The following is a 19,926-nucleotide window of genomic DNA, read 5'->3' on the forward strand; positions in this document are numbered from 1 at the left end:
ACCTTACTGTCAAACTGAAACAGATCCTTATTCCTCCATAACCTTAATTAATAATCAATATAAATGGCTTTTAATATGGTTAATCACATAATTGAATTGGCTCTGAACGAGGAGATCTTCGGGACAGAGAATAACTGCAGTTTATCAAACTGCCCTTTTGCTTTTCATTCTCTCAACCTCATACCACTCAAATGTCAAAACATAGGATAGACTGCACTGGTCAAAAATCTTTAGATGACTTACTCAGAACGTTCCACCATCAAAATACTGGCCTCAAATTTGCACAGCTCTATATAAAAAAACACTTTCAATTTGGCCAGGATTCCAACATTATACATACACTATTCTGTGATGGCATTTGCAGGACCAAATCATAGAAGCATTTCATCAAAAAAAACAGCCATGGTTAAGTAGAGAACATAAACATGTCTGGTTTCATGACTGTGCTTCATGTCTGCATCTGGGAGCTCACTCTTTGAAAGAATCATTTTGGAATTCAGGGGAGAAAACATTTAGAAATAGATGGAAGGATCTTAAAATCTACTCTCAACCTGCCAAAAGTCAACCTCAAAGTGGAGGACACAGGTTATTTATTTTACAGCCTTTTTTCTCACTGCTAGTTCACTTGAAATAATTTTTTGTTAGATTGTGAAGGAATTCCACAGATCTTCTGACCCTTCAAAATGAGAGAAGTGATTTCAAGCCTATTAACCCATGCAATGATGAAACAAAGCATATGTAAGATAGATGCTGGTTCATCTTAATTAAAACTCCAGTATTTATCATGGACCAAAATCAGAATGGATCTTATAAAAATAAACTCAGTGGAGAAGCAAAGTTCTGGCAAAGCCTCTGTGAGAGTTTTATTCTAAGTCTAAAGCTACCATGTGTTAAAAAAATCCACACCTGGGAACTACCAGAAGCATGAACAGCCACCCTTACACTGGACTGCAAACAGAATAGAAAGAGAGACCAAAATCAGACCAAGCAGAGTTTTGGGAGGTGATTCTGGACATTCTCTGAGCTGTGATGAAAAAAGCTTTCCCGCCCCGTTTGGCTGTGTGGTTCTGACATGCCCAGTGAAAGAGCATCCAACACGTGGGTGGCCTGGAGTGGAATCCAGTCCCCGTTTTTGATCTCTGACTACATCAGTGCAAGCACGTGACAAAGGGAAGCAGCAGAAGCAGGGGTCAGAGGATGAACACTTTTGGCAGAAGTGTGGTCCTGCCTAAGTTAAAGCCAACTGTGTCACTGGAGAATTCCCCAGCTCAAAGCACTGAATCAGGAGCCCTGTAAGTTTGCTGGTTTAAAGAGGGAAAAATGAGCTTTCTACCTCTAATGCAGACTTTAAAAAATCAGAGTAAGGAGGATAAATACAGTAAAAGCAAATGCTGACATACTTTGGTAAGTTCAACTTTTCAAATATAAAAAAAAGTGTTTCAACTAATTCAAGTAACCTACTAAGCTTACTGTTTGTAGTGATAATTTCATCTAGCACTTCAGAGAGAAATCTATTCTTGAGATTTGACACACTATAATCTTTGTGTTGGTTCAATAACTCATGCACCTAGGGTTTTAAAAATAATTTTTTAAAAAATTAATTTTTAGCTTCTCATGACATTGTATCATCTCCCATACTCAAGCACATCAAAACATTAGTAAAAAGATTTTAAGTATTCCAACTAAACAAACTATCTTTGCAATCAAATCAGTGAAATTCTTTCTTAAACTCAGTTACATAAGAAGCTGCCCACTTTTGCATTAAAAAAATAAAAACTAAGAAGTTTAAGAACTGCAGTCAAAGTTAAGAAAATTATCTTATCCCTGCTAATTCTTTCAATATTGCTCTATTCCTTTTTATCCACCCACTACCATTCTCATTGTACTGTAATTTATTGTAAGGTCAAAGAAGCATTAAAATAGATGGTGACACTTCAAGTACAGCACTTTATTATATTTTGTTCAATAATGGACACAGGTCCTTTGTCAATGACAGGGAATGGACTTTTCTATTATTAAACATTATGCATGTGAACTTGGTGCCTGGACTGTTTGCGCACCGCAGTGATGGCAGAAAAGGATTTAATTGTTACTAAGAGGAGGAAAGGCAGTGAGATTTCATGAAAAAACAAGAACTACAAATTCCTGATATCATGCATCACTTCCTGCCATACACACTGGACCACCACTTGCTGAAACACTGATCCTACATATATTTACTTCCATTTGTAAGACTCTCAAACTTTCTATGTCTCAATAATCACTATGTTAGAAGTTACAATTCAATGCTATCATGTGGATATACAATGCCCTTAAAAGAGCTGTTACAGCGTTGTTACTGCTGTATACAGTGCTTAAAAAGATTTGTGTCTGGGTAGATGATGTTACCTCTTCTGAGGTCTTACTGGACTTCTAGGCTAAGTCCACAGCCCTACTGAAATAAGCATAAGAATATTGGATTTAAAATTAGTGAAGTTCTGATCAACAAGCTCAAAAAACCAGATTTTTCCTTTACCTTAGAGCTAGGTTTTGTATCAACAGCAGACGTAGTTACTGCAGTGGATGTTTCACTGACCATGCTTGAAGGCCTTTGGTTTATTTGTTGGTTGGACATAGATGAATTCTGCCTAGAAAGCAAACAAAACCAGATAATCTAAAGCACATTGTTTCAAACATTCAGTTTGGCATTTTATATTTAAAATTCACAGTGTGCAAGTGAATGACAAGTTAGTCAAATATTTCCCGTGTGTCTGCAAGTTCCTTTGCACCACTCCTGTTACTTTGATTCCAGGTCTTTCCCAAGCAGTGACATCTGATGACTGGTATTTGTCCATGCATCAGGAGGGAGAAATCTGCCAAATTGTCTGCAAACCCAAGACAGAACCAAGATATAACAAGGAGTGTGGTAAGAGAGAAGATAAGGCCTGTGCAGTGAAACCAAACTGCCCAATTTAGAGACTTGGCCACAAAACTGTGGAAGTCAGTACTGGGAAGAAAAGGACAGGAATCAGCACTTGGCAGTAACAGGCTTTTTATTTAAAATCAAATTGAGTCTAGACTGATGTTAGATCTTTCACTAACTTAATGCTGTATCTTTCAATCTGCCCAAAATATGATTCGTAGCACAATATGAATTATTAAAAGGTCTTTTAAGCAAAATGGTGCAATTCATGGCAGATAGCTGTTAGAAATGTGTAATTTCTGAGTCATCCTAAGACTCCAGAAATCCTGATAACTAGCTCAGATATCCATTTAAAGCATAAGTGAGGTCAATCCTACCAGAACAACCTGTTCAACAGGTAAGAATTCAGTACAGCCACCCAGATGAAGAATTGAGAGGATAAATGGAAGGGCAAAATAATATCTCTGTGAAGAGAAGCTTCAGCAGCCAAGCTTGACACCAGCACCGAATGAAATTAAAACCACAGGTGGCATTTTCAAAAATCACTAACAACATAATTTAGCAAATAACAAGTAGCAATACAGTCACATCAGAAAAGAAAACACAACAAAACAAACAATTAACAACACATAATTTTTCTTTTCCCAGTCACCAAAGCCATTTCTCAGAAAAACTAAAAATGGTATATATACAAGCTACACCAAACACAGTTGCTGCTACCACTGAAATCCAGATCTAAACACAACAGAGAACAGAATAATTCTGAGGAGTTATCACAGTTATCAGAAGAACAGAGCAGAGTCTGTGATTTTAGTAGCTCAACACAAGGTTTAACAGAGGACGGAGTACTTGCCACCACTGCCCTTCCTCAATTACAACATGAACAATTATCTGTTCAAAACCTTGTATAGGTGTTTGGTGTCAGGGAAAGCATTTTTTTTTCCCCATTTGTGACTAGGGTTTCAATGAAGCTTGCAAGTAAGTAACACAATTTAGGTCCCATTTTATTTATACCTTGCATATCTGGCATAAATTCCTTCTTTCTAGATTTTATACATAACCTCAGGTCCAAGATAAAGAACAACCTACAGCAAGCCCCTAAAATTCCTGGCCATCCTTTAAAGCAAGAGAACTTAATCATGTCAGTTTGAGTCAATTTTCCTCATCTTTTATGGACCAGGTACCCTACTTCAGCATTTAATCACCTTTTAATCCAGTCTCTGCAAAATGCAGATTAAGAAAACTGCCATATATGACACTGCCTGACTAAGCTATTTCTGTTGATGAAAATGAAAAATACAATTTAAAATTTGACAAATTAGAATTAATTTTTCCAATAAAAAATTAATGAAGAAGGAATAACCCCAGAGGAGTGGTCTTAATTTAAAATTTCTACTCTTGTTTAACAGCCTTTCATTAGTCCCCAAAATACTGTTTCATAGCAGGTTAAAAATACTGTACTTTCAAAAAAAAAAAAAAAAAATACATACAGAGGAAAATAAGCTATATGGTTAACAAGATCATAATGAGAAAATCATAATACAATAGATAATGATCAAAAGGTAATTTCTAAGCATTTATTATGTGATCATACAGTGATTTTTCTTCCACTTGCTACTAAAAGTGATCACTGCCAAGAAACCAGGCTTTCCCTTTCCAGTAGTATCAAATTAATGACAATCTTCAAATTCACAAGGAGAAAAATGCTTTTTTAAAAAATGTGAGGTTGTTGCCATGGAAGAATTCAAAGAGCAAGCACAAGAGAAGAGACATTAGGTCCACTGGAAGAGAAAATGCATTATTATTCCCCCGTAAAAAGTCCTCAGCAGCAAACACTGGCGATGCAAACTTGCTGTACCCAACATTTAACACAAAACAATACTGTGAATTTACTTCAGTATTTGTATATAGTATCTCAAGGGCAGAATAGACTTTTTGCATGAAAACAGAACATAAAACTCAGGTATTCAAGTTTCTTAATACTAATCAATATTCTCAGTGTTTTTAAAAGCAAATAAAAATTGGCAGAATATGCAGATTTTTTTACCTGAAACATCCTGGCATGTTAAGGGAATTAACATAGTTCTAGTAGTATTTACAGATTTAACTTGAAAAATAGGTGACTAAAACATTGACTCTGTGCACTCAGAAACCTTAGTTCAAACTTACTATTACAAAAGATGTTTGATAATATCTGTTATCCAAGATACCCCATTCTGTCTTTGTAGTGATGGTGTTTTACAATTTTCAGGCTAGTTGTCTTACTGCCTCCCACAAGTGTATGAATACACACAGAGAATTGCAGAGTGTCCATTTGGAGCTCCAGTGCTGTGTAAATTTTTTTAAGTACTGAAAATAACACTCTATATAATATCTCCTGTCAAGCAACTCCCTCCTATCCTTAAACATTGCTAGTATGTTTCCAGAAACCATATTACCAGCTGAAAAAATTGCACAGCCAACATTTGGGTTATTAAAAAACCCTGACACTGAACAAGAACAATAAAAGACAAAATTACTACACCATTAGTCCATATTGAAAATGCAATACTCACGAGAGACCACAAAGATCAGTCGACTTGGAAGATCCACATCCATACGGCAACTTAAAAAGTTTATTTGTTGGAATCAGACACGATGCAATAACATTGTGTCAATGCAGTTTTATTACTAATACATTTCCTGACCAGCTAGACTAAAAAAAAAAAAAAAAAAAAAAAGCCTCTCCTAGTGTTTCCATGCATGTAAACAAGGTAGATATTTATTTGGGGGTTGTTTGGGTCTCCTCTTTCCTCTCCACCTGATAGTTTTTGCTGCTATAGAAACCAAATGCAATAGATAAAATAAGATGGCTCTCTCCCCAGAGGTGATACGCAGGTTTTATCAGGCACACAAAAACAGGCAAGAAAGAGGACAGCACTCATTGGATTAAGCATACTATATTTTTTTCTCCCATATGTCTACATTTATGTTCAAGTCTTATCTTTTTTAAAGTACTATCTTCTCATTTGCAAATACACTGCTATGGCAAACATTATACAGCTCCCAATACACAACTAATAGTGTTTAACATTAGTTACATGGCTGCATGTGCCTGATTCTTCCTTTCTGTCCACAATTACTTAAAGAACTGTCATTTAACCAAGATATGAGAGGAGAAATCTAAATATGATATGTAGCTATCCTAAGTAATTCTATCATAAATTCTTTTCAGTGAAATGCATGTGTAACAATGCAGTTAACTGAAACCCTAACACCTGTCTGGCAGACATCATTAATTCTCACTTTTCCATCAGCTGCTTAAGAAAGGTCCCTACGTGGATTAAGGGTTCAGTAAAAACATGAACGCAAAGCACAGAAATCAAGGGGTAGCTGTGAAATGGAGGAGCTTCCCATACAGCAGGATACTCAAATTATTTCAAAGTGATCCTAAAAACTGTAAGGTGAACAAGTCAAAAGAAAATAAAAATTATTCTAGATAAAAACTCAAATGCTGGCAGAAACCCATAGAAAAATAATCTTCAGATACAAGCAACCATGATGCCAAACTGAATTCAATGCCAGTAACAGAAAAGTAATTCAAGGGAGGAAGAAATAAAAAACATCTCTGAAGCTTTCATCACTCAAAACAACATTGCCAAGGAAAGGTTATTTTTAAATATCAGCTCAATGAGTAACAGCAGCTAAAGTATGTTAAGAATTATTAGTAAAGGAATAGAGACAATGAGCTCATAGGCTGAATCTTCCAGTCACCTATGATCAATCATTTCATCAGAAAAAAAAGAAACCTAAAAGTGATATGCAGAAAAGCTGGCTCTCAAGCAGAGCTAGTGAAGGTACAGAACACACGTCCCACACACGAAGTGATCAAAGCTGCTAGGAAAAACAGAGTCCAAGGAAGGGATTTGATAGTAGTCCCAGCTAAGAATGTTTTAGGAAATAAGGAATTACTTAAAAGAAATAAAGAAATCTAAATTAGAACACCTTCAGGAAGAAGGACTAGTATAAGGATCAAAAGAAATATAATTCACAAGTCACAGGTTCCAGCTACAATGGAGTTGAGAAAACCAGATTTCAGCTTGAAAAGCAAAATTGATGTGATATTGTTTAAACGCCTTGGGAAAAGACTAGCGAAATATACTCTCAGCCTTCTACCAAAAGTGTCCGTTTCTCATTTGATCAAGTGAATCAAGGGCATTTGGTCACAACTGAGTCATAATCAAGCCAGTATTACATCACTCATTGGTGTAATTTTCCAAAATTTGTTTCCAAATCTTCTTGCCAGAACACTGCTTCCAGGATGAGGAATGGCCAGAGCAGTCCCCACATTCATCATTTCTACATGACTGTAAATTACTTTTCTGATATAAAATTTGTCCTTTTAAATAGATGTGTGTTGCAGCCTGAACAAGTTTGTGCTCACTTCCCCTCACTAGCTTCCAGTCAACATCTGTTGACAACTCCTTGGTCTTAATCTGAAATTAAAATCAACCAGTCAGTAATAAATCATGTCACAACAGCACTGAAGAACAAATCACCTTTTATGAAACCCTTAAGAGTGCTACTGCTTCAGATAGGGTTCTTCAGCTACAGGAAAAAGCAGCCTTGGTCAAAGGATCCCCACGATGGGAAGTTTCCACAACCCATGCCAATCCAGGGTCTGCCTGTCTGACCTGAGTCCTCCTGGTGGAAATCATTTCATCACACGATAGGGATCTGCAGCACTGACTCCAAACTGATCACAACCAACGCCACTGACTCTAAGAAATCCCTAATGCCTGAGGGAAAAGGACTGAAAGCGTGGCACAGCTCCATTACAGTTCCTAGGCCTCAGGACACGGAGGTGCCAACAGCTCCTCTGATTTCACCAGACACATCCACATATATAAACATCATCACCTGACAGGAACTCACACATGGCCATGGTGAAGAGCCTCTGTGTAAACCCCCACTGCTGCACAGAAGTGGTACACAGCTAAGGAAGCCAGAGCATCCCACACATTTGAAAATGACATTTTTAAAGCAATTTTAACTGACAGATGAAAAGCATCTGATTTTAAAAACACTGTATGTTCTTCAGGCCAATAATAAAGCTTAGAGAAACATTCTTGCAAAGACTGTTTCCTGAACAGTGACTAGAAACATCTACTCTTCTCACTATCAGTCCAGCAATTCCCTCTTCTTTTAGAATTGAAACCACCTCTCTCTACTAATTCTACTACAGTGTTAGATTTTTCTTGGTTTTGATACAATCTCAGTGTGAGTAACTAAAGTCTAAATATTTAGACTCCCCTCCAAATAAGCACTTCCATTTCTCTCCCAAAAAAGTTTCTAATATACATTAAAGATCACTAAATCCATATGCTTCTTTCAACTCTGTTTTTAATATTTTATCAGCTACCATGACTAAAAAACAAAAAGCAGCCTAGGCAAGAGTGACTAATCTGAGCAAGCACCCCAAGAGGTTATCTAAACACCTCTTTTCCAGTACATATGTTTCAATTCATATTAAATTTGACTGAATCTTTACAACAGATAAATTAAAAATCAATTAACGGATGGGAGCTGGAACACACTCTTAGTGGCTGCTGTCCATACTTTCTGAGACTTGCTGATTTGCAGCATACCTGTTTCTCCTCACTGGGAGAGTGAGGTGGAGCAGCTTAGCACCTGCATGCCATGGCACAGCCAGGGTGACCTCCAGCCCAGCAGCCATCCCACAGCCTCCACACCTAATCACAGTCCTCTCCTACAATGCTGTATTTCATGTTAGTTCTCATCAGGCATCTTAACACAGGACTGGCCTTGGCTTTGCTTTGACTTGGGGGAGAGCAACTGTCTAGCTGGTGGTTTTTTTAGAGGTTTTGCTGCTATTGTTAGTTTTGGTTGGTTTGGCTTTTAAACTGTTTGCGAAGTTCTTCTCAGGGCTTTATCAGAACCTCTGAGCTCTACAGCCATGTTCTACTTCTCCAAGTGACAGGAGGAGACATTGCTGGGAAAGGCTGAGTCTCCTGGGAGTGTTGAACGGCCTTCCTCTAGGCCTCATTTCTCCTAATGCTGTAACTGCTTTTGACAGCAGCCCTACCAAAATGTAACCCAAATTAGGTGTCACAGAATTTGAAATGTAAAGAGCTCAGAATTGTGCAGGCAGCCACACAAACCCCACATCCAGGCCATCACAGCAGGATGCCCAGACTCTGCAACACGAGGGGATAGAGGCTGCTTGAGCACTGCTGGAAAACAGGCCTGGAAAAGAAAAACTAGCTGGTGTTGTCCCATTCTTGTTGCCCTTTGGTTTTGGAAGTGATGTCGAATTTTGTCCAAGACTGTTTTCTGTCTAGGGAAGATATCCAGGCATTCCATCAGAGAAGGATTGCAGGAGCAATCTAGCGGCAGCCGGGATGACAAACAAGGAGGAGTTGAAGCTTACAGAGAAATGGTGCGTGATCCAACCCAACACCAACCCAAAGGTGATCAAATTCACCCAATTAAACACCTACATTTCTTACTTTTGTTTGTTTTTTATCAGACAATGAAGATAAAATATGCTGGAAACAAATACATTCAACATCATTTTTCTAGAACTAAGAAAAACAGCTGATCAATGTAGAACATCTTAAACGTAAGAAAACCAAGGAAATACAATGGAAACTAGTAGTATTTTGTGTATTTCGATTTCAGTACAAACTTTCCAATACGCTCCAAAAGCACTTTACATTTATGTTCTGTTTACCTGATATTTATGTAAGACTAAAGCACTATCGTTTAAGCATATTCTGTAATTTTTTGTTTGCTTATTCTTGGGTTTGTCTGGGTTTTTTTGAAGATTTAGTAAAGATTTTCCCTCAAGTCCTAACACGGAATCAAAACATCTATCACAATGAAAGGCAAAATTTGAAGCACAAACCTTGATTAAATTTCTCTACAATATTGGAAGAACTGTCAATAAATTAAAGTATTAATGTACTGTAGGTAAATGTGTTACTGTTTCAGATCTCTTGACATGGGTATAAAACTACTTACTCTTCTCGCAAAATAAATTCAATATTTTCTGGAGAAACCTGTCCTGTCACAGGATGTCTAAATGACGTGGTCTGCTGATTATGGCTGAAAGGAAAAAAAACAGAAAAAAGGAAAAAGAAAATTAATATTGCTGTATTCAGTAAAATATGATTTCTAAAAGGCAGAACTTTTTATATTCATGTTGTGCTGCTCTATTCCAGAAATTAAAGATATTTCTGAGGTACTTTTCAAGTCTGAAATGTTTTCAGCTCCTATGTTCTTGTCAACTTTGCCAATGGCACATTGTACCTTTTAATTATTAAGCAGGTTAATGTCTTAAAAGTAAACTAGTTGCAATCTTTAGTTAGTGAGAGACACTTGAATTTATGATTATTTACATCAGGCTGTTACCAGATTATTAAGATCTAGCATGGAAATGATATAACAAATTTCTGATTTGTGTTTCTGTAAATTTCACAGAACAGAACCCGTAAAATAACTTGAAATGCTGCTGGACAACATTTTACACAATTTTTATTATTTAATGAGGTCACAGAGAGAGATTATGTGGAAGCCATTTCTTGCATGTTTCTTTTTCCTCTGATACGGTATTTCTCCAAAGATTTCTTGTTATATCTTGATGCAGAGGCCCAACCTTAGCTGTGTGGCTGCACGGTCTATATAAAACAACATTATTTAATTTTTCATCAGAACTGAATTAAAAGGGTTTCTATAAACTTTCCCCTCAAGATACTGTCCAGACATTTTGCTATCCTCTGTGAAACATTTTTTTTCATTAAAGATAAATATCTCACCTATCTGTGAACCAAGCACTCATTTATTTAAGATTCCAAATTTTTCTGGGTTTAGTTAACAATTCTTAGGTAAACAACATCCAAAACCAGAACTGACATCAAATGTGGTAAAATCGTAACACGCTCTGAGTATATTCAGAAAGTAAAAATAACAAAGCCTCTCAAAGAGGCAAAAATAAAAAACACATGTGTTTTCCTGCTTAAAGATTTGGAATTTTTCCTCTTGTAAAGCCTATTTGGGTTCAAGCATTACAGACTTGACCCTGTTGTCCACCATACCAGGATGTCCCCCAGCAAAGAATAAGGCATAAAGAAATGTTGAGATGTCAGAGTAATGAGTTCCTAAGAGATAACACTGCTGACTAAAGGACAGCTAACAATCAAACAGCTCACACAGCCATAACATTCCAAAGTAAATAGCTCAGGACACGTCTTGACTTAAAAAACAAACCAAAACCAAGCAAACCAAAACCAACCAAACCCTAACAACAACAAAACCCCCCCAAACTGCTCATGTTAAGTCCCACTCAGGCCATAAACACAGAGGATGTTTGGTGTGTTATAAACTTTGCACCCTTTTCCAACACACCTTGCTATAGCAAGTCAGATATAAGGAACTCATATAATGAACATTTCCAATGATAAGCTGTAACAACTTATGGAACACCAGAAGGCCTTTTTCCAGCCTCACCTATTACAAAAATCCTCATCCTAGAGCCATTGGAAACTGTGAACAAGATATGGGCTATCGATTCCACTGCACCAGGGTTGGTCTTTGCTCCCTAGACTGCTGAGAAGTGACCTGTCCTACAGCTGTAGGTTAATAATAGTTAATAAAGTTTCTAACTCTTCAGTTTTTCCATGAAATCAGAGATCTAGAGAAAGCATCTTCAGTAAACACACTGCTAACATCTACAAAGCAATCAGGATCTGTTTCCTCACAAAACCACCGTGGAGTATTGTTTCCTAAAAAAGCATTTCTATGTGAGATTTAATTTTGTGTCTACATCTAAAGAGCAGGATAGGAACTTGAGATGTTTTCAAAGAAAATCATAAATAAATAAATTATAACCCCAACAATCAAACTCTATGTTTGTCACACAGTCCAGTTTTAAGGTGAAAGCCTTTCTTTCAAATCAGGCCTGATGTAGTCTGTTTAACTTTAGATGCTTAGGCTAGAACTGCTATCAAAACAAGTGCAGATACCTTATTAGCTTAAAAAAATTAAAGTATCTTGCTAGCTATATTCTCCAGAGGCAGAGGAACTGCCAACAAGCTCACATCTGCAGGCTCTCAGTCATTAATAACTCACTCTTCAATTAAGACTAAGAAAAAGGACTGTATTCCAGAAGTGCTCTGGGGTTATTCAGGAGGGGAAATTTCCCATTATACCATACTAGCACGTACACAAATGCTTTTTTGTAGCTCAGGAAATAAATTCACCAGAAGATGAATTAGTCCTTTTAGTTGCAAATAAAGAGCAAGTACATTACCAATAAGACTAAATATTACTTACTAATAATAAAGCTTTCAGCTGGAAAGTAAACACTTTTTAAAGTACCTGAGCAATGCATTTTAGGACAAGTTTTGCATGTCAAACAAACACTACCAGCAGAGAAACAGAAGGACGGCTCTGTTGCTGCATAAAATGAGATTGTAATTTCACAGACAAGGACAGATAAACCCAAAACTTCCCAAAAATCTGCAGCTTCAATCCCTAGAACTTCACCAGGAAGAAAGAAATGAAAGGACTGCAACTAACAATTAGTTTTGCAGAACACAGTGGTTTATTTGAATTTGAAAAGTGAGAGTTTAAGTGTTTTGCCTCACAGGACTCATTAAGACTAAGCGATACTATTCAAAACAACCTATACAACAGATGGCTAATGCCTTGCAACAAGGAATTAGATAGCAGAGAGATTTTCCTTCACAATGAGAGCAGTCAAACATTGGAAGGGGTTGCCTAGCAAGGCTGAGGAATCTCCTTCCTTGGAAACATCCAAAATGTGGCCAGATAAGGCTCTGAGCTACCACAAACTTTCTAAACTGGTTCCAACTTTGAAGCTGGCCTGGCTGGATGTGATGAGGCACAGCGCTTCCGCCCAACACAAATTATTCTGTTCTATCATTCTCTGCTCCCTCCATCCTTTCTCTGCAAACACAATTTAATTTCTTTAATACATCTGAAGCTTTCCCAGTATTTAAATGGATTTATTCCAAGACTATTAGCAGTACCTTGTTTTTGTCTGGATGAGATAAACTGAGTAGTTAAATTTTTAGATGATGATTTTTTGTTGTGGTTTTACTGTCTTTTAAACATTTGCTCAACAGTGATACCTGTTTACACAGCACTGAAAACAACACTGCCAGTCAGAGTGCTCTAAACTTGTGCAGTGCAAGTTCTCCTTCCTTTCCATGCACAGACTAAGAAAAGACCTGGCACAGTTGTTCTCTGAACACATCAGCTACCCAAGAAATAGTTAATCACCTGTATTTCCTCCAAATGGCAACTACTGAATGTGTTCCTATTGTCCAGAAATCTACCACGTACAATAGGCACAATAAATGTGCCTTAATAAAACAGCATGATAAGCTGTTCCACTCTCCATGCCCCTTTTATTCTTCTTTTTTACTAGAGAAAGATGTAATAGCTTCAACGAAACTGGGAAAGGCTTGGGATGCTTCACCATGTGAATTCTGAATGCCTCAGAGCTTCCATTAGTACACCACCACACATTTGAAATGCCAAGCTAAGTCTTCTAGCAACACTACAAATTTTCTGTGTGATCAATTATGGCATTTTTTTTCCTAGCAACCATCTTTTAATAGTTTTATATTATTATGATTTTGTACAGATACTGATAATCAGAGTCATGAAAGTAAAGCAAGTATGAAAATTTGAAAAAACCACAAAAATTCATTCATTACTATCTACCACTACCAGCATTATTAAACTACACTACAGACTTTTAGAAGTTACTCTGAATTTCAAATTTACAGAATACCAACTTTCCAAGGCTAGTAATAGTTAAGACTTGGACTATTCATAAAAGAATCACAGTTCAAAACCCATTTCTTTGTAATTAGATACCTCACCACAAATTCCACGAATTCACAGCATGTATACACAACTTTTACCAACATAGGAACTGAATCATCCACTGTTTTAAAACAGATGCAAACCAGGCTCCAACCCTATAGTACAATGGGGACAGGCAGGCACTGCTGCTTGCATGGATCCTTTTGCAGAACTCATAATTAATATGACTTCGATTAATTTTGTATTTGAGTCAAAGCCAAGTACTAATTATTAATTTTTGGACATGGCTGATGCTGATGACCTTTCATTTGAAGTCAAGCAAGTGTATGGATTGTCTCTGGAGTAATTTAAATGCATAGGCAGCTGAAACTTGAAATGTGTGAATCAACTATTGATGGAGTCTACATCACATTAACAGCAAATTTATCAGCGGTGAGAAAAATTCACGTTGTCATTGGACAGATGCCCTGTAAATCAGTACAAGCCATTTCTACAGCATTTATTTTCCAGGCAGGCTGACTCCTTCACACTTTACCTTTAACACTAGAAAAACAAACACCTTTATGCTGAATATCCCAAATGGTCTTGACAGTTACGTGTGGGCACCCACCCACACTTCTATGGGTGATTTAGGTGTGGGTGCAGCTGACAGAAGAACTCGTGCAGTGAAGAACTGTTCAGCCAGTGAGTTGTTACTCCAAACAGGAGAAAGTGCTTGTATCTAACCAGGCAAACATCCAGGAATAGTTTGCTTTATTTCATAACATATTTCTGAAATACCTCAATGGCTTCAAAATCATTTCAGCACTGCCTTCTGAGTATTTTTTGGATATTAGCTTTAAGAATTGGTTAAAGTACCAAACAAAGTACCAACAAATAGTCCAAGAAAAACAATGCCCTCAAAGTTCTGGAAGCTGGAAGAAAAATACAGACTTAAATTGAAAGGTTTAGGAATACCAACTAATTGTATTACTCAAGCAAAAGCACCTACTACAAGCTGCACATACACAACTCTACCTTTTCAAGACACTGAACACAATCCACTACTTTAAAATAGTGTCTCATCAGAGTAGCAGTAAAATCCTTGTCCCACTGTAATCAGTGTCCAGGAGACTTTCATAAGGTCAAAATTTCACATACACCCCCTCAGTTAGTTTAATTAGCACCTTAACCTACAAACTACTCCATAAGAATCACAGGGTAAACTGATTCTCTCAAATCTTACATCCTATTCAGATGAGAATTCGTGGGTGTTTAGTTGTTCAGTCTGAATTCAATTCTTTCACTATCTTGAGCTGCTGCGTCTGTGACTAGCAGCCGTCAACACAAGAGTCTGGGCTTATAAAGACAGATGAAAGGGAACAAGATGACCTGACATCAGATTTGACCATATTTTCACTTCTGATAGAAGCTTGCAGAAGAGTTTGAAACGAACAGTAAAGTGACAGTCATCTCTCATGTGGTGCCATCCTTCCACCCAGTTCACTGATGATGAGGTTAGATGGGAACTGCAAGTCTCCTTGGAAATGAAAAAATACTCTTCTCCTGTCTTAATGAACTAACAAAGATAATTTATACTATCCAGCAGTAGTATCAGCAGGAAGATTTTGTTAATGAAAATGCTTTTAAAACAATGGTAAGCTAATATGGAAAATGCCACAGAATCACTACAAATATTTTCATTCATTAAGCGCAGATAAGAGGATGAATACACTATCATCACAGGATCAGCACAGACTTCCATGACTAATACAGGCTGAAGTCATCTGCTGATTCACAAATCCTTTTGATGCATATCATGAGAAACCATCAGGGTTTTATTAACTCACAAAAACAAAATGCATTCAGGGAACTTGAAATTAAAGGGAAAAAGCATGTTAGTCTTGAAGACAAGGAAATCTTTAGAAAAGAGGAGTTTGATTCTATTTCATTACTTCTGCAGTTTTAAAAAAATTGTACTCCCTACCTTCAAAATCAAAAATTAAATTAAAAACTTCTCTGATAGCACAGATACACAAACTAAACTATTAATTCATTCTCTAATAAAAAAGAGAGTGGTTATATCTTTAAGTAATATGATTTAAAAACCCTGGGTATAAGCAGCCCACTCTTATATTTCAATATCAACCACAATGTAAAGAGTTTAGTGAGGAAGCTGCCCAACAAGCAGTGCCACAGAAAGATACTATTTTGGAAAAGGTATTTAAGGGAAGCTTTACACAAAAATATCATAGATCTCGGGTTTTAAGCTATAACAAAACTGCTTAAAATAAAATAGGTGTTCACATGCATAGCATATAAATTTGCCAAAGGAGGCTGAAAACCCTCACTAGTGCTACTTGAACCTATTAAACTTTGATGCGAAGACATCATACATGTAACAGACAACAAAATCCACTTTGTTCCAAATATCAAAGCAAATACAAGCTTTCCAGCATCCAGTTTTCATCTAAATAGCAAACCGTAGAGTGTAGAAAGTTGAAACAATTTAACACAACAGCTATAAGAGTGAATAAAACAGATTTTGAAAACTTGTTCTGCTGCCACATAAAGCATATAACCTCAAAACATTTTATTTTCATTGGCTTTTTTAATGCCAAAAATAGATTTTAACTTAAGATAAATGCACCTCTGATTTATTATTTATTGAATTTAATCCATAATACAAAAGAAGTGATTATCAGAGGACAATACTGCAGACTGAGACCTTGCTTTGTGTGTCCTCAGACAATGTGGAAATACACTACCCTTTTCACCTCTCCATAAAATGGAAATGTTTTATCTACCACCCATACCACAGGAACGGCATTTTAATCAAATACAAAATCACAAGTGTCCAGGATGGAATGAAGGAATTATAGCTGGTATCCATCAAGTTGTCCCAGGGCTACAGTCTCGAATACTGAATCCAATTTTGGACTTCCTCATACAGGAAAGGCATCAACAAATAGAGTACAGCAGAGGGGCACTAAAACGGTCCTGAGCACCTGTGGTGAGGAGAGAGTCAGGGAACCAGCCTTGCTCAGCTTCAGAGGGCCCTGCCAGGACTAACCAAGAAGGTTCTTCACTGTGGTACCTCATGGGAGCAGGCATAAAATGAAACAAAAAATCTTCAGACCGCTTGGAGGAGAAGCTTTTTCCCCTCAAGGATAAAACTATGTACATTAGAGATGGCAAAGCATTAGAACAGGCTGTCCAGAGAGGTTGGGCAGTCCCAGCTCTTGAAGGTTTTCAGCACTAGAGTGGAGGAAGAATTGAGAAACACGGTCTGACCTCACCACTGACCATGCTCTGTGCAGAAGGTTGCACAGAAGACCTGAGGCGTCACCCAGTCTAAGCTGCCCAACTATCATAAGGCTAGGTACAATTCCTGCTTCTGTCACAGAGGGCAAACAAAACCCTCAACAAACAAGCAAGTTTCATGTAATAGATTTTGCTATGAGAAAAAATGTAAAAACTCCACGTCATTTAGGGACAAAAACTCAAAAGGGCATTAAAACATCGTTCCTTCCATCAGTCTTTAATAACACCATTAATTAACCCCTTCAGCAACTAAATAAATCTGAAGTCCATTTATAGTCCACTAGTAAATATTCCATTAACATAGAGAATTTAGTGAGCTGCGTTCCTGTGCTTTTTATCTGCTAGGACACAACTTCCAACCAAAGTCTTTCCTAGTTAAGGTCATTCAAAAAACCCATGGGTCTGTCTCAGTCCCTCTGTAGCCCTGCCCATGCTCTCCACAGCTTCACAGCACTACTGAGGTTCTGACCATAACCCTACAAACCTCAGGCCCTTCAGACAGCAGGCTAAAGAATAAACAAAGATATCAGCATTGTATTAACTGAATTAATGTCTAGTATGAAGAAACCACGATTCCCACAGAGCACACCTATTCTTGTCAGCTGGCTGATAATGTTTACTGGCATATATATTAATAAAAGTTCCTTCATTAGTAACAAGCTGTTCCAGCCTATGGAAGCCTTGTGGTTAATTCTGAAACATCTCAAACACTATTCATTTGCAGCTTAGGCAAAAAAAAAAAAAAAAAAAAAAAAAAAAAAAAAAAAAAAAAAATTACAGCAACAAAGTTATTTCTTTTGGTTTGTGTGATTCTTGACTGTTTTAAAGGAGCTCATCCTTTCCCTACCTCACTCAATTCACTGTGTTGGATAAAATGCAATGCATCTCCTCCAAAGTTAAGTGCATTTGTAAAATGGTTTTTCTTATCAAATCTTAAGTATTAAATGGACTACAGTACTCCTGAGAGGCCCATAATACCAAGTTTTTGCTTGAGAAAAGATTAGCAATGCAAGATCATCTTGTCTAGAGCAACAGGTATGAATTAATGGAGCTTTTCAGGCTGACTCTTCAGAGCTGTGAATTACACACCTTGTTCCTTTCTAAAGAAGTCCAGCACCTACAGCACTGAAATACTGTCATGTTCTAAAGCCATGACATCAGCATCTGCTCCCAGAATGCTACAGCAAATCATACACAGAGCCAGGATCAATGCTTTAGGATTGGAACAGTCAAATAGATATGGAAGAATCTCTTCTAGATTATGCACAGTTTATAAAGTACACAGAAATATCTTTGTAATTCAACAAAAAGCTCAGCATTACAGAAAAAAGGGAGGATTTATTGCTACACAACTATAAAGATATAAAGTTACCTGAAGTTGACTATTTCAGTATAAATTGCCCAAAGAAATAACCTAGAGCCAACTTGTTCTTTCAGAGATACAGAAATACTCAGTGGCCCCAAGTCAGACAAGCACAGAAACTCCTCAGACATTTCCAAACACTCACAGAAATATTCCTGTAGTGTTAAAGTATTTTCTTTGGCATCTACAGAATGGAAAATATGCTAAAATATACACAACACTACTAGACAACATTTATACAAAGAAGAAAAAATACAATCATTAGTACATTAACCATTTCAACACTACTAAATAATTCCAACCTCTAAAACATCTCCAGTTTAACTCTCATTATTTTACTCAATGCAGAAAGCCAAACAAACTTTTGAAAATTAACTACTTTAGTGTAACTCCAGAATTTTCTTTGCTAAACACAAACCAATTAACTAATTCTCCAGAAATACCACTATTTTCAGTTGTCCAGCGTCACCACCCCAACCCCCAACTCCTCACTAAGTAATCAAAGCATGTCAGGTCATAATATAACCTATAGAAGTTGGTTAATAACAATTTACATTACGGGCATAAGTTATGCTGAGTTTAGAGTACTGGATGTCTGTGAACCAAACATAAATGAAACTGAAGAAAATTCTCATATAACAACATTCTGTGCTACATATCATTGCACTGTCAGAAGGTGAAAACTTGAGAATAAAATAATATAGTAAAATACAACGACAAGAGGGGCACTGAAAACGACCCAGCCACAGAAGAAGCATTTGCATTTTCTTAATGTCACTAAGACACATTAACAGTACCCAAACAACCACCCAACAGTTCAGAAAAAGTCCAGAGTAAACACAACTGATGACAATACGTAGATCTAGTGGCTAAGAAAAACAGCACAAGTCATGTATCAAGAAGAACACTTTCACTCTTCCTGTGCTTAAGACAGCAAACACACTTGTAAAACAACCTTGTTGGTTTTCTGTCAAGTGGTTCAGAGGTTTCATTTAGATTAGCAAACATCAATACGCATTATTAGATAGGATGCAGTCTTCTGGGGACAGCATGAGGCTTCAAAATCAGTTCTGAATGGCACTCTGCATGAAACCACATTGTTCCATTGGAGAAGATGAAAATAGCTTCCTTAAGCATGGAGACTGCTATTATTTTTTAAAGTAAACGGAAAGATGAAGCAATTACCGTCTTTCACAATATGACTGGAAGTGAACAACCACACAGGAGGGCCAAAATGCCAACAGCCAACACAGCCAAAACCAGGCTCCTTAGCTTCAGGGAGCAACACTGCACACAACCAGCGAAAAGCCAGCTCTTAGCTCATCACTGTACATAGGGGAGCTATCAGCTGCATTCCTCCTGGGTCACTTGGGCAGCGTGTTGCGGTCTCTTGGCCCGGTTCTTGCCCTGCAGCTCCATGGCCCCAGCAGATCCCTCCCTTGTCACCGGAGCAAAGCCAGGGCAGAAGACACCTCCAAGGGAACAAGAGCGCTGCTGCTCC

The 19,926-nt window shown here is 37.3% G+C and overlaps 1 protein-coding gene across 10 annotated transcripts in view; it reads right to left on the bottom strand.

Moving 5' to 3' along the window:
* PLEKHA7 (pleckstrin homology domain containing A7) overlaps window positions 1-19,926 on the bottom strand; it is a 146,435-nt gene that overhangs the window by 53,130 nt on the left and 73,379 nt on the right. For all 10 annotated transcript variants that reach the window (XM_063398086.1, XM_063398080.1, XM_063398081.1 and 7 more), the window contains 2 exons: window positions 9,926-10,009; window positions 2,516-2,627 (listed from right to left, as the gene is read on the bottom strand). In XM_063398086.1, coding sequence (XP_063254156.1) covers window positions 2,516-2,627; window positions 9,926-10,009 — 196 coding nt within the window. The remainder of the gene's footprint in view (window positions 1-2,515; window positions 2,628-9,925; window positions 10,010-19,926) is intronic.

The sequence above is a fragment of the Prinia subflava genome, chromosome 5, assembly GCF_021018805.1.
Source record: "Prinia subflava isolate CZ2003 ecotype Zambia chromosome 5, Cam_Psub_1.2, whole genome shotgun sequence".
In the NCBI taxonomy this organism is placed as follows: Eukaryota; Metazoa; Chordata; class Aves; order Passeriformes; family Cisticolidae; genus Prinia; species Prinia subflava.